Below are 14,633 nucleotides of genomic sequence, written 5' to 3' on the forward strand. Positions count from 1 at the left end.
ACCGCTCTGGACCCACCTGGCTCAGCTGGTTGGAGCACTATCTTGTAACTAAAAGGCTGTGGGTTTGACACCTGGCCAGGGTACACTATCTGGGCTGTGGGTTCGATCCCCAGTCAGGACATGTACAATCCCTGGTCCGGACACCTACGGAAGGCAACTGAGGTACCCAATCAATGCTTCTCTCTCACATCAATGTTTCTCTCTCTCCTTTCCTCTCTCTCTAAAAGCAATGTAAGAAAATGTCCTCAGGTGAGAATTTTTTAATATTTATTTTAAAAAGAAATCATAGTCCATTCTTTCTTTAGCAATATAAAGTCTGTTTCTGGTTTGCTTTTTATTTTAATTCCAGATTAGCCTGATTTTTGCTGTAGTCTAATTCTAGTTGAGATTGCTTCTTGGCCTTTTGGCTAAAATCAAGGATAATCTCAGCTGAGGCATGCAAGTTCTCACTCAGATTAAGGCAATGTTTCCAAGGAAGAGATTTCTGGCACCAGTCAATCCAAGACCAGAGGGCAGTTAACTTTTTACTCCAGAGGAAACTTCACTGTGATCATGTGGGACAGAAAGACAGGGTCAGATTATAAGACCAAAAATTCCTTTCTGGGTTAAGCTCTCCAGAGCAGGAGGGACCATGAATCAGAACCATCACTCAGCAAGGGCTGTTTTCAGGCCGCCCTGATATTCTCTAGTGCCCAGGAGACACAACCAGAAGTCACCAAAATAAAGACAATGGAAACACAAGCTGCCCTTGCAAAGGACAACTCCCCCTCACTTAAAAAAAATATTTTTATTGCCCTGGCTGGTGTAGCTCAGTGGATTGAGCGCGGGCCTGCGAACCAGAGGATCGCAGTTCGATTCCCAGTCAGGGCACATGCCTGGGTTGCAGGCCGGTTCCCTGCAGGCCAACTCCCAGCAGGGGACGCACAAAAAGCAACCATACATTGATGTTTCTCTCCCTCTCCTTCCCCTCTAAAGATAAATAAATAAATAAATAAATAAATAAAAGATTTCAAGGTTATGTTTAAAAATATATATTTTTATTTATTTATATTTAGACAGAGGAGAAGGGATGGAAAAAGAGAGGGAGAGAAGCATCAATGTGTAGTTGCCCCTCGTACCCCCTCCACCGGGGACCCAGCTGGCACCTCAGGCATGTGCCCCAAATGGGAATTAAACCAGTGACCCTTTGGTTTGCAGGCTGGCACTTATCCACAGAGCTGCACCAGTCAGGGCTAAACTTACCTTTTTTATTGAATTTTTGAGAGAGAGAGAGAGAGAAAGAGAAAAAAAAGCACCAACTTGTTCCATCCATTCATGCATTCATTGGTTGATCTTGCATGTGCCCTGACTGAGGATCAAACCCACAATACTGGCTTATCAGGATGATGCTCCAACCAACTGAACTACCCAGCCAGGGCATCTCTCCCTCCTTTATAAAGGTACCTACACCTCCCAACAGAAAAACAAGCAAGGGATGTGAGCAGAGAGCTAACAGAAGAAGAAACAGAGATGGTTTAACCATGTGACGACATGTATAAGCTGTACTGAGATCCCATGCCATACCCATTACGTTGGTTAAAATCAAAAAGCTCACCAAGACCCTGTGTTGACAGGCATTTCCTGCACTCCTGGTGGGAGGCACAACCCCTACAGAGAGAAGTGCATTTTACCTATCAGGCCCAGCAATTCCACTTTTAGAAATATGTGTTGTGGATATGTGGGTACACGTGCAAAATAACATGTGTGTATGGTTAAGCAGCATGTCTTACAGCAACAAAGGGCGAAACCAGCTGAACACCCAAGGGATGGGGTTGACCAGCAAGAAAAAGTCCTTATTTACCAGTGCAGGCGAAGTCTCAGCTACACTGTTAAACTGGGAAGGCAACAGGCTGGCTAGGTGTGCAGTGTGCTACCACCCTGTGAAAGGGAGACAGTGGGTCAGCATCCGCCCACAGACACCTTAAACCCATTTGTGAGGAAGGGCACAGCAAGTGACCGCCTGCTGAAGTGCATCCTGCCCCCAGGATGAGAACCTGCTGGGAGCCCAGCAGGAGAGAAACTCAACACTCTAGTTTTCAGACTTGATGAATATGTGACCTTTTCAAAAGCTCAAGTTAAAAAAAAAGAAAACATTATCAAAACGTTCAGTGATTATCACTGCTATGACATTATAGATGACTTATATTTTCTTTACACTCTTCTGTATTTCCTAAATGTCTATAATGTCAGTAAAAATCAGAAAAATTAACACGACAAAGGGAAAGGCTCCTGGGAAAACCACTGTCTCTGGGCCCAGATAACACATGGTGTGGCCGGCCACAGCTCTTAGATGAGGACCAGCTTCAGAGGGGACAAGAGTCCACTGGAGTGCAGCGAGGCCTGGAAGGGCCAGGAGCGAGCTGCACGCACTTGCAGAGGAGAGGGTGAAAAAGGGAGGGAGGGAGGGAAGAAGAGGTGGCAGAGAGAGGCGATGGAACTGGAAGGCACTCAAGAAGCCTGAACCTACGGGGCGGGGGGCCTCAGCTGTGAGTGATGACCCTGTGAACAAATGGGCTAGCTGCAGGGCCAGAAGGACAAAACCGCCAGGGGCACTGTCACTTGGGCACCACCCCCCCAACCAAACCCCTCATCCCCCCCACTGCAGACCCTGGGCCAGGGAGTGGTAGTCAGAGGCATAAGGACACTCTTTAAAAAGAAAGGAAGTTCTTTGTCCACGTTTAAGAGAGTAGGTGCTGAGCCACAGATACAATCAGAACAACCGTGAGGTTCCACTGTGTCTCTAACAACTGCTGAGCTCATACACTTACTGTCCTAACCCCCCAAGTCTCCCAGGGCAGGGAGCAGCATGGCCAACCCCAGCTCCCTCCTCTGAGTCTTCGTTTCCGCGTGGGTGAAATGGTGACAGCAACACCCACCTAATGCAAGTGGGACAGAACGTGGCAGTGTCATGCTCAGTAAAATCACCTTGCATCTGCGGACTCAAAAGCACTTTCAGGTTCTCATGCATAACTTCAGGCTTATTTTCTGGTTTAAGAGAAGTCTGGAGGTCAGGCACTACACCAAAGGGGCTGGCACTCCCTGCCCTCCCTCACTCCCATTTCCCCCCAACAGGGGAATAGCACCCAGCAGAGGGAGCTCTGTCTTCAGACAACACTCAGGCAAATAAGGCCCTTGGGGAGCAAGTGCATGGAGCATGTGCTCCCCACAGTCTTACCTGTCATAAGCTTCCTTCAGGTCCCTGGCCAGCTTGCACTTGGGCAAGATGTGATGGAATGGGGACTGAGGACCATCATTTGCTGCAAGAATTGCAACACAGAAGGATTTAGAACCTCCAAAGCAAGAAAAATCACACAGGCTAAAATAGAAAAATAACTTTTAAAAAGAGTTTTAACCAAACATCAGGATATTCATAACTGCTTCTTATAAAATCTTTGTATCCAGTTGAATTAAAATTAGACTTAGGCTGATTTGTTCAACTGTGTTTATGAAATATCTGTATTTAAACTTCAACACTGGCCCCACCTAACCCTGGAATCAAAGGCACCAGGGAACCAGCCCCCTCACTGGCTGCCACTGCGGACTCTGACCTCAGACCGCCAGAGCCGCTTTCCGCCTCCGTGACCACGGAATTCCATGCCTCGTCTCACCCTTTCTGCCACGTGTTTATGCTAATGTAATTTATTTTTGTGACTGAAAGTCTTTTTCATTAATGCTTTCTCATAAATGTCCAACAAAAATTATATGTACTAAATTGAATTTTTTTTAATTCCTATGATAGCCCTGGCTGGTGTAGCTCAGTGGATTGAGCATGGGCCTGCGAACCACACGATCGAGGTTTGATTCCCAGTCAGGGCACATGCCTGGGTTGCAGGCCAGTTCCCAGCAGGGGACACACCAGAGGCAACCATACACTGATATTCTCTCCCTCTCTCCTTCCCTTCCCCTCTGAAAATAAATAAATAAAATCTTTGAAAAAAATTTTAAAAGATTCCTATGATAAAGTCAAACTCTCAATAAAATGTTTTAAAAAATAAAATGTCTCAATTGTTATTAATTGGTACATAAGTGGCCAAAACAGAAGTATATTACACATTTTGACAGCAAATTGTCAAAACTGTCAAAACATAAAAACTAAATTTTTACTGAAAATGCACCCGAGTGGGACAGTTCATAGACAGTGATCACTGCTTTTCCTTATTGCTGAAATTAGACTGGGTTCTCCTTCAAACGTGTCCCTAGTTCTCTCTTTTGTTACCGAGGTGCCGACCTGACAAGATGGAGGCGGAGGTTTGTTTCAGGCAGGTGTCTCTCTGCACTTTGAAATGTTGACGCAATGCCAAAACCACAAGCTAAATGTATCTGTCAGCAAAAATTGTTTTTAAAAAGATTTAATTATTTTATTAAATCTTTAATAAAGACTTAATTCCATTAAGTCCTCCTTCGATGTCACTGAAAATGAAGAACTGGAAAGCACCCATCTTGCCAGCTCAATACTCCTGCTGGCCCCTCTCGTGGCCTCCGCCCCAGGGCAGCCTGCCCAGCAGTGCCAGGGCCGGCAGGCAGTGCCCGGCCTGCAGCAGCAGTCACCGTGCAGCACTTGTTGGGCAGGAGAACATTTCGGTCTAAAAAACCAGTGTCAGCACACCAGGAAGGCAGGTCTACGGCTGTGCCCCCAGGAAACTGCCGCTGCACCTGGCACGTGCTCAGCCCGGGGTGAGCTCTGCAAAATCGGATCCGTGTCCTGCCTGGAGATACTGCCTGCTCTGTGGCACTGGGCTAGGAGTGACTCCTGCGGCACTCACCATCAGCCACAGCAGACACCTCATCCTGCAGCGCGAGGATCAGCCTGGCCTCCCGGGTGAGGTACTGGCAGCGGCGCTCCTCGTGCTGCAGCACGGTGGCGATCCGTCGGGAGAGGCTATGCAGGCAGCTGATCACCGAGGGGTCTGCGTTGGCCTGGGGAGAGGCCACACACGACCTGAACGTGGCGTCCATTCTCAGGTGGTGCACATACAAAGCAAAAACTCAAACCAGAAAAGAGCCCTTCTCTACTCCCTTTGCCCAGGCCCCTCTCCGGGTGCCACTGCTGTGTCCCACAGTCCACTCTAGGGCCCATCCACAAACACCAGTCCACTCAGCATCCTATCGTAGGGGTTGCTGCCTGAATGGCAGCACACAGATGGCTCTGTGGGGTCACCCAATGTGGGGCTGGGGGACCAGGCATTCGTAACAAGCACAGAAAGGCTCCCACACACGTGGCACCACACCCAGGCTGTCCAGGGAGGAGGGCACAGATCTGGCATCCACTCTGGGCCTGGCAGAGGCAGCCAGAGGGGCAGTGGAGAGTACACATCTCTCTATCCACTTGCTGTGTGACCCTGGGTCACAGGTCCCCATTTGAGAAAGGACAACAGTGGCACCTCCCTCACCAATCAGTCAGAAGTGTCAAGTGCTCAAAGGAGATCCCACCCAGAACAAGAACCCTGGCAGCGTCTGCAGTCACCAGTGCGCTGCTGCCGGCTCCTGGACCAGACGGGCCATGGGCACACTCGGTCACACAGCCCGTTACAGCAGGGACACACAGCGTAGAAAACAGAAACACAGAGCTGACTGTTCACTGAACATTTTCTGTCCTCAAGGTTAAGTAGCTCTTCCCAGCAAAAATGGACCTGGCTAACAGGAGTGGACGGCAGGCTCCAGCCACTCCCCTCCCCCTGAGCTCCCTCCACACCCCCGAGTTAACTCTGAAAACTATCAGGGGCCCCAGCCCGGCCAGGCCAAGGGTGGAGTGGGTGGCTGCGGGGTCTGTGAAGATGCTCCCTGGGGCAGATAACAGACCAGCAGTGACTCAGGGTTTTGGGAGGCCCACAGGGCAGCTGAGTCATCCTATGGGGCCGAGGTGGAGAAAGGAAGAGGGGGGAATGCTGCCGCTGATTAGAGCCTCTGGTTCTGCCTCCCTCTGGGTCTATCTGTCAGACAGGGCCCTGCCTACAAAGTGTCCACAGTAAATACTTTCATCCCCTGGAGCTGGAGACATTTTCTAAACTCCTAGCAGATCTCACGATCACAAACAGAGCTGACACCCAGCAGCATCCCCATGCTGGGGAGAGAACCCAAGGTCGCTCCGTGCCATGCCCAGCCCCGGGCAGCAAGCCTGACCCCTCATGGCAAGGGCATCCCCTAACCAGTGTCACTTGCAACATCACAAAACCGTAGGGCCTGGGTCACAGGGAGCATGCCATTGCCTCAAGACAAACATGCTTTTAGAAGAATCTGTGTAAAAACACCCCCATGGCAAAGCAGAGGCAAGAGAATGATCCTGGGCACATGATCATTCCCCTGAAGAAGTAATCAAGTCACACCTGAGAACCCAACCCTCTGCTAGGGGTCCCACTGGCTGGGGCACGGCAGAGGTGCCAGATGCTCAGGGCCTGTGTGCCCCACACTCCCAGTGTGCAAGGCGGCACTTATGCAGGTGAGGCCCAGTGACCAGCACTAAGCATGTCAGGGTACACTGTCTGGGTGTACCCTGGGTGTACCTCGCACAGGCCAGGCACTGTCCAAGGTGCCCGCAGAGCCTGAGGCTGTGGCGGCCACACTGAGAGCTACCACTAGGACAAGCCAGCCCTGAGTGAGAGCTCCTTGAAATGCCACTTTCTCCACATGTGATGTGCAGCAGCATGAAGTTTATGGCATCACCTGTGAGACTTTCTTGTACCCAAAACTTGTATCCAAGTGCAGTCAAGCCTTCAGAGAGAACACCCAGTTTGCAGGAAATACTGGGACAGACAGCACATCTGGGTGTCTGCCCATGAGATGAGCCCACACATGGAGCATCTGACGGCACAAAGGGAGGGGAGAGTCCTGGACTGGCAGGGATCTGGACACACAGCCCCGTGTGTGTTGGGGGCACGGCTTTCACCCTGGGTCAGACAGGCCAACCTGTCACTTTACTTTCCACTTTATACACTTTATGCTGTGGCAACTGGGGGAAGTTCCAACGGACCGCATGCTGGTTGATGCCAGCATATGGTGAATTTTCTTAGGTGTGAAAAGGTATGCTGGGATAAAATGTCTGCAATGCCTTCTGACACATGTAAGAGTGAACAGGCATGAGGTCTTAGGTTTGTCTTGAAATACTTAATCGACAAGGCTGGGAGGGTGGCTAGGGTGTACAGGCAGTGAGACAGTTTTGGGATCTCAGAGACAAGTGTAGATATTTATCAAACTACTCAAAATTTTTAAAAGCACACATTTCTATATGACTACTGGAAAGGAAAAACAAGCTTGTCTACCCTAAAATACCAACCCTTCACACTACCTGAAATTCCTCCCACGTCCCAACACGACGACCCCCTGTAACCCCACCCCTGCCCTGTTCCCTGCTGCTTTTACCTGGAAGTGACCTGCACCCCTCCCCGTCCTGGTGCCGCCCCCCCCCCAATGGCTGCAAACATGCCAGTGAGCTACCACCACAACCTTCCCAATCATTCCTCAACTACCAGACACCAGAATTATTTCCAGCCTGTTACTACCAAAATCTTTACACAACTTTAAAATAGGCTTGTTTTCTTGGCTGCTGCACAATCCGCTATCACACAGCCCCAGAGACGAGGGCCTGCCTGCCACGTCTGGGGTGGGGCCGTGGCAGCTTCTTGCTGCCCACCCCACAGGGCTATCGGGATTGACAGGCGGACAGCACTCGTCACGGTTTCTGCTTGATTGGTTTTTTTTTTACTTAATTTGAGTTTGTTTTGTGGATTATGGCCTGTGGCAGAGGCAACACACGACTTTTATATTACGTAATTACATAAGTAATACAAGAATGCTGTGAAGATGCAAACACTATGAAAGTATATAAAGTAGAAAGGAAAGATCTTTTTGAACCTCATGCCCCCACCACTAACAAATCATTTTGTTCCAACTTGTAGTTTCTTATTTTTCAACAAGGTATGTCGGTCTGAAAAATTAAGCTCCATTCTCACGGAGATTTTCTCTAGCATCATATTGATTTTGAAGCATTGACAGTGAGACCTGCAGTCTCCACAAGAAAGCCACCATGGAAAAAAAAACACCTTGAGACTCAGAATGGCATCTAATTTTACAGGTTCTCCTTCTACTCAGTCTCATTTCTGCCACTGAAGGTTTTCAGAGCACACCCTGTTCCCTCTCACTGAAATCCAGGCACTGCCTCACTCACATTTCTGCTCAAAAGCCATTGAGCAGGTCACGTGCCAGGCCAGAAAGAACTCCTGGGTTCTGTGGTGAAAAGGGACACTGGGGTATTTCGGAGGAATGCTGTCACTCACCAGTCACTGAGTACACCCTGGGTATTCCCAAGTCCCTTCATAATAGAAGCCAGTCTTTACCCAGGGGTGCCTTTTATGGTTGCTTGGATCCCTCATATTTTAACAGCTTTACTGAAAAGGAATTTCCTGTCACTAGTAAAAAACAACCTCAGATAGAATTGAGAACCATTTAAGAATGATAAGGCTTAATTATTTAAAAAATAAAAAATCATAGGTGCAATGAGGATGTGGAGAAACTGGAGCCCTTGCGCAGCGCTGATGGGGACGCACAACAGTGTGGCCGCTGTGGAGAGCGGTCTGGCAGTTCCTCGGAGCAGGCACAGAGGTACCTACGGCCCAGCAATCCCACTCCTAGATGTACGCCCATGGGAAACGAAAGCACGTGTCCATATAAAACTCTGTACATGGGCATCTTTAATCAGCTTACTGACAACCCACAACCTTTGGACCAACCCACAGACGTCTCTAACAGCACTGTTCGTAAGAAACACAAGGTGAAAAACACCCACATGTTCAGCAGCAGGTGAAGGGATAAAGGAAGTGTGGCCTACCCACACAATGCAGCACAGTGTGGCCACAAAAAGGAATCAAACACTGACACCCACGGCAAGGGATAATCTCCGGATCGCTATGCTCAGTGCAAGAGGCCAGACACCAAGGCCATATCCTGTAGGTTCCCACTCATATAAAACATGCAGAACAAGTAAACCCACAGAGACAGAAAGCAGACTGGTAGTTTCCAGGGGCTGGCAGGGGGCGGAGGAGAGGAAGAAAAATCACTGGTCTCCTTTTAGGACAGTGAAAATGTTCTGAAACCTAAATAATGGTGATGGTTATACACCAGTATTACTAGATGCCACCAAACTGCACAATTTAAAATGGTTAAATTGGTAAACTGCATGTGTATTTTATTTTTAAGAAAAGAGAGAGAAGAAAACAGAGAGAGCAGACCAGTGCCCTGCGGGCTGCAGTCGAAGCTCTGCGTCAACGACACACTCACCAGGAGGAGGGCTGGGGGCGCGCCCCCAGCCCTCCTCCCTCCCGGCCCTCACTGCCCACGCTCAGCAGCCCCTGCGAGCACTCACCCTCAGAGCAAACACCACATTAAAAAGAATCATGGTGGGAGCTTCCCTCTTTGGAGATGGGTCTGTTTTGGAGACCTGTGAAAAAGGAGTAATTTTTTTATTTTCTAAAGGCAATTTATTTAAATAACACAGACTTGAAATTTTTGGAAAAATAATTCAATCACATTAAATATTTACATGAAAAAAACACTTGCAATCCTAGTAATAAAATGTTCATCAAAATGCCAATGTAGAAATTGGCATCTTAATTTCGTCCATGTTATATTTAGACAAGCAGTTTTCAGACTTTGGTCTTAAGACTCCTTAAAGCTACTAAAAATTATCTAACCTTTGTTTATGTGAATTACTTCTGAGAGACATAATTCTAATGAATTAGAGCCACCACTTCTCAAGAAGAGCTGTTTAAAGCTATTCTACTTTAGGAATGGGAAAAGGTTCCAGAATATAGCAGAACCAGGAGAAAACAGAGCTCAAGGGTCTTGGAGAAGTGATCAGTGCCTCTGCATGGGCTCGTTAGTGGAGGCTGCAAGGACAAGTGTGTCACCAGAGATAAGAGGAAGGTGAGTGCTGCAACCCTAAGTGACAATGCTGGGGTTCAAGTAGATGGAGCATTCTCTGCCCAGACCTCCCCGCACTGCCATCCCCAGTGTCCATCTGAGCTCTCCAGGCTGTCTCTGTCCTTTATGACAAGGACTCAGGATGATTAAGAGGCAGGACAATGCTCAGAGCCAGCAGAGAAGCAGGGCTGCCACTCTGTCTTCAGCCAACCCAAGTCACAAACACCAAGTAGATCACAAGTGTTTCCACCAGGGGGCATAAGAGGCCAGGGCCCCAGCTCTCCCTGGGCCTCCCAACTGGCTCATCATCGTTCTGTCACACCTTTAGTAGGCCAGTGACTGCTGGCAGGCTGCCAAATCTCCCCTCCCCCTCCATCACTCACAGGCCACAATTAGGGACTAATCCCACCAGCTGGGGTTTCAGGGAGGAGGGAGGGTCCTGGGGTGAGGTGCACCCAGCCACGGCCCATGTTTTGGCACCTCCAACCACCTCAGAGCCTCTTTCCATGGACTTAGTCATGGAGAAGATGAAGGACCACATCACAGACCCTTAGATTTCTGGATCATATATAAATGGAGCTAAATCTTATACTGTACTATCAAAACCCTTAAGAATCTGAGTGATGCCATCACTGATTCTGGCTGTGTGCGAAGGACTGACTGGCAGGTTCTGGTGTGCAAATTCCCTTGGGTCAGAGTGCATTCAATCTTGTTAAAAATCCCCAGGACTAACATTTCATTCATCAAAGAATGCATATAAAGGATCTAGCACAAAAGTAAGAGCTAAACTAATAATAATGATGGCTATGATGTCACTTAATAAATAAGAAATGCTTGTACCACTATACAAAAGCTAGGGACAGGGACAGAAACTCTGGGGGCAGGATGCCCACCTCCTTACCAGAGGGACCCACCCTCAAGGCCTGTGTGGACCTGCCGCTGATGGCAAGCAGCTGACCAGGCCTGTCGCACACCACTGCCCTCACTCGAGCCGCGAGCCAGCGAGCCAGCGTCAGCCACTCCCTGCGTGCCCCCAGCCAGGATGGGGTGGGACAGCCTGCCCGGGGAGGGCCTCATGTGCTCAGGGCAGCCCTTACCTGCCCCAGCGCATGCTGCAGGAGCGTCGGGTGCCCAACAAAACGCACATTATCAATCTTCAGTTCAAACTTTTGGCCACACATTTCAGACTTGGTTGCCAAAATTGTTGCCAGGATGACATCCGAAAACCTGAAAATGAAAAAGAGGTAGAGCGGAACTAAGTGAAAAGTGTCGCAGTCCCACACCTGCTGCCCTCAGAGAGGAAGAGTCTCAGTATATTGCAGCCTTGTGCGCAGAGTGGCTTGATCCCCACTGATGACCTGGGAGCTTCTATCAGTCGCCTTTTGAAGCAATCCCCAAGATTTGAACATCAAATCACCAAAATTACAAGGTAAAAGGCATGAGAAGCACAGACTGAAGGCACATGCTGTCAATTTTTTGGCATGCTCTATGAAATTCAGGAGAGAAACGAGTTGCAGTTTGCTTTTAAAGGGAGAACAGCAGCTGAAGCTGGCGCTGCCCTGAGGGGCTGTCCATAAGACTCACAGGTCGGGGGGCTCTACCACCAGGCCCAGGTTTAGCAGGCTGCACCCGTCCACTCCAGGAACCCCAACCCCTCAGGGCTGTGTAGAGGGCACGGGCACAGCACGAACTGCAGTGTGCTCATTACCTTCCTCGGCACAGCTGCTGGGCCCTTCCCTTAGCCTGAGCACCTGCACCTTCCAATGTTTATTAGGGAGGAAACTTTTTTTTTTTATTTTTGAATTTTTATGGGAGCTTTACTCAGATGGCCGGCAATCTGAGAAGACTCGGGTTCATACCCTAACAGACTGTCTTAATTTTCATTTAAAAATGCCCTTTTTATAAGGAGAACAAAGTGTAGGTGAGGGGCTTGGAAATCAGGGAAAAGTTAATTGGATTAAAAAAACTGCAGTATTCTCGCCCTGGGCAGTAGTCTTTATCTGTGTCCTGGGGAGGAAACTTTTAAGATACAAAAGATATGCAGACCCACTGGTGTGACTGAACAAAGGATGCACAGGACTGGATGTCACACGAAAACAGGAATGCCTATGGTGTAAGTGAGAGTGGGTATGGATACAAGTTCACCCTTTTGCAAGAAGCACCTGTACACTTATGTTTTCTTACTAGCAAAGCCGCTCCTTCCTGCCCTGGGATGCAGGGATCGGTGGCAGGGGAGTGGTCTGGATAAGGGAGGGTCACCACAGGGAGGAGTGCGGGGGGGGGGGGGGGGGGGANGGGGGGGGGGGGGGGGGGGGGGGTGGAGAAGTTCAGACTCTTATCTCAGAGCACAGGCCTGGAGGGTGTCTCCAATTTAGAAACACTGATGTGCCATGTCTGAGCTGCAGCCAGAGAGACGAGTCCTGTGCTCACCCCTCCACCCGGGGAAAGCATTTCCAGCATCCAGGTTGGGAGGACACCCTGCACTGGTGGAAGTAGCTCCAGTTCCCCCAGGGCCATGTTCTGCCCAGGCCAGAGAGACCCCAACAGTTCCAGTCAAAGGCAGAGTTCCAGTGTGCGTTCTGGGCCTTTGCTGAGGAGCTGCAGAGTATCGGGCACCATACCAGATGCTTTTCTCCCAAAGGGCCTCATGTGGGAGAGGGAGCAACTAACACCATATCTCTCTATTTTCTAAAGAAAAAAGATGGTCTGCCACAAACTGCTGCTTCAGCTCAACCCTAAAATAAAATAACAAATGACTGGGATAAAAGGATCTAGGAAGGGGGCCATTTGCCCTGGGCTCCTTACACAGGCAGGGCTCCCGGCCTAATGTAGGAGGAACCTGGAGCCAGGAAGAGCTGATGACAAGCCAGCACACAAACTGCAAGACAAGGAGCTAAGGGACTCTTTCCCACAGATGGCAAGGGAGCCTAGAACTGCTAAAGCCTTAGGGAGGGAGGGCATCACATTGGTTTCCAGCCTTTCCCAGGACTGACATGGTCCTCTAGGTATCCTATGTTGCCCTATGGCCCCAGACAAACCAGATGTAGAGGGTTTGCCTCTTGCACAGTCAGCACTGCACTCGGCCCTTTCCACACCAAGGCTGTCAGAGACACAGCTCAAGTCCTCAGCCACCCATCATGGGTCTCTCTTCCCCGAATACTGCTCTCTGGAGTGATTAAACCAGAGATGGAAGATTCCAGTATCTCAGACCAGAGGCATTGATTATACACTTTCTTCAAAAACTAAATGGCTCACTCTGCCCTATATAACTCCTGTCTAAGGAACATGGTGATGGTGAGCAAGAGCTCAGGGCAGTAAACCCAAACACACACACTTCTGCCCTAATGACTAATCCAGTGCCAACATTTCACATCTTATCTGAACGAAGAGCCCCTCCACTCTGCCAGCCAAGGACTCCAGGACACAGAGATAAGTTATAGAAAACAACTTCCCACTGCTCCAGAGAGTTCACCTTTTCCTGTGATATCCAAATACCGCTATTAAAAAACTCTGCTCTGTCATGAAGACCCACAGAAGAGCCTCAGCCCTGGCCCTCAGCCACCAGTCCAAAAACCTAAGTCAGTCTGGCTGTGGAACGGGCCCTGAGATTCAGGAGCAAGCAGTGCTGGTATAGTGAATATGTATAAATATTCAAATTCAAAAGCACCCTTCCAAGAGCCAAAGAAAAAGTACTTCCCCTCAAGACCAGAAAGGCCAGGATCTACAGCAGAAGCCAACTGCAAAGCCATGCGCTGCTGAAGTTAAAAGCCACATTGCCCTCTTGTCAGGGAGGACCCTCTGGGGTGGCGAGGAGAGTAAGTCTGGCTCACACAGAAATCCACTCACCACTGCAATATTAACACGTATGATGAAAAAAACACTTGGTGCCCTGGCTGGTGTGGCTCAGTGGATTGAGTGACGGCTTGTGAACCAAAAGGTCACCAGCTCAATTCCCAGTCCGGGCACATGCCTGGGTTGTGGGCCAGGTCCCCAGTTGGGGGGCACACAAGAGGCAGTTGATCAATGTTTCTATTGCACATCGATGTTTCCCTCTCTTTCTTCCTCCCTTCTCCTCTCTCTATAAATAAATAAATAAATAAATAAAATCTTAAAAAAAAAAAAAACAGTTGAGTAGCCTCACCCTTTATATAGTGTGTCTGCTGACATAACATTCACAAAGGCACAGAGTTATATCATGAGATTTGGGAGTTAGGAGACATAACTGTTATAAATAGCAAACTGAAGCAAAAATAAGTGACAATATTTGTTTGCTGTTTCCCAAAATTTACAAAAATCCCTTTCTCCTGTTTTGATAGTAAAAGTCCTGGCAAATATATTGCACACAATAAAACATCTGTTAGGAAAAACTGACATTCCTGGAATAACTTAGAATTTAAAAACACACACACACATTTAGGAAGATGAACCAGCCCAGCTGAAAAACAGACCAAAGCCTTCCATTTGAGATCAGGGCTTGCTCTCTGGCTTGGCTAAAAACGGGGAGAGGGGCAGCATGAAAGGGAGTTCAGCTCTGCCCCCTCCCATTACAGGGGGCTCAGAGATGCTCTGTGTACCTTCAGTGCCGAGGAGATGCCCTGTCAGGGAAACGAGAGGGTCCCACTTATTCATGCCCTCCTGGAGAAGTGCCATATAAAACTCCATGGGTACATTTTTGCCTCTAA

At 48.9% G+C, this 14,633-nt stretch overlaps 1 protein-coding gene across 9 annotated transcripts in view; it reads right to left on the minus strand.

Moving 5' to 3' along the window:
* Window positions 1-14,633, minus strand: part of NPRL3 (NPR3 like, GATOR1 complex subunit) — a 45,808-nt gene that overhangs the window by 16,505 nt on the left and 14,670 nt on the right. For 8 of the 9 annotated variants that reach the window (XM_037034535.1, XM_037034538.1, XM_037034531.1 and 5 more), the window contains 4 exons: window positions 11,049-11,178; window positions 9,395-9,469; window positions 4,803-4,956; window positions 3,215-3,296 (listed from right to left, as the gene is read on the minus strand). In XM_037034535.1, coding sequence (XP_036890430.1) covers window positions 3,215-3,296; window positions 4,803-4,956; window positions 9,395-9,469; window positions 11,049-11,132 — 395 coding nt within the window. In that variant the 5' untranslated portion in view covers window positions 11,133-11,178. The remainder of the gene's footprint in view (window positions 1-3,214; window positions 3,297-4,802; window positions 4,957-9,394; window positions 9,470-11,048; window positions 11,179-14,633) is intronic. The other variant, XM_037034537.1, reaches the window with a different exon arrangement.

This window comes from Sturnira hondurensis, unplaced genomic scaffold (genome assembly GCF_014824575.4).
Source record: "Sturnira hondurensis isolate 20B ecotype Veracruz unplaced genomic scaffold, ASM1482457v3 Scaffold0022179, whole genome shotgun sequence".
Taxonomy (NCBI): domain Eukaryota; kingdom Metazoa; phylum Chordata; class Mammalia; order Chiroptera; family Phyllostomidae; genus Sturnira; species Sturnira hondurensis.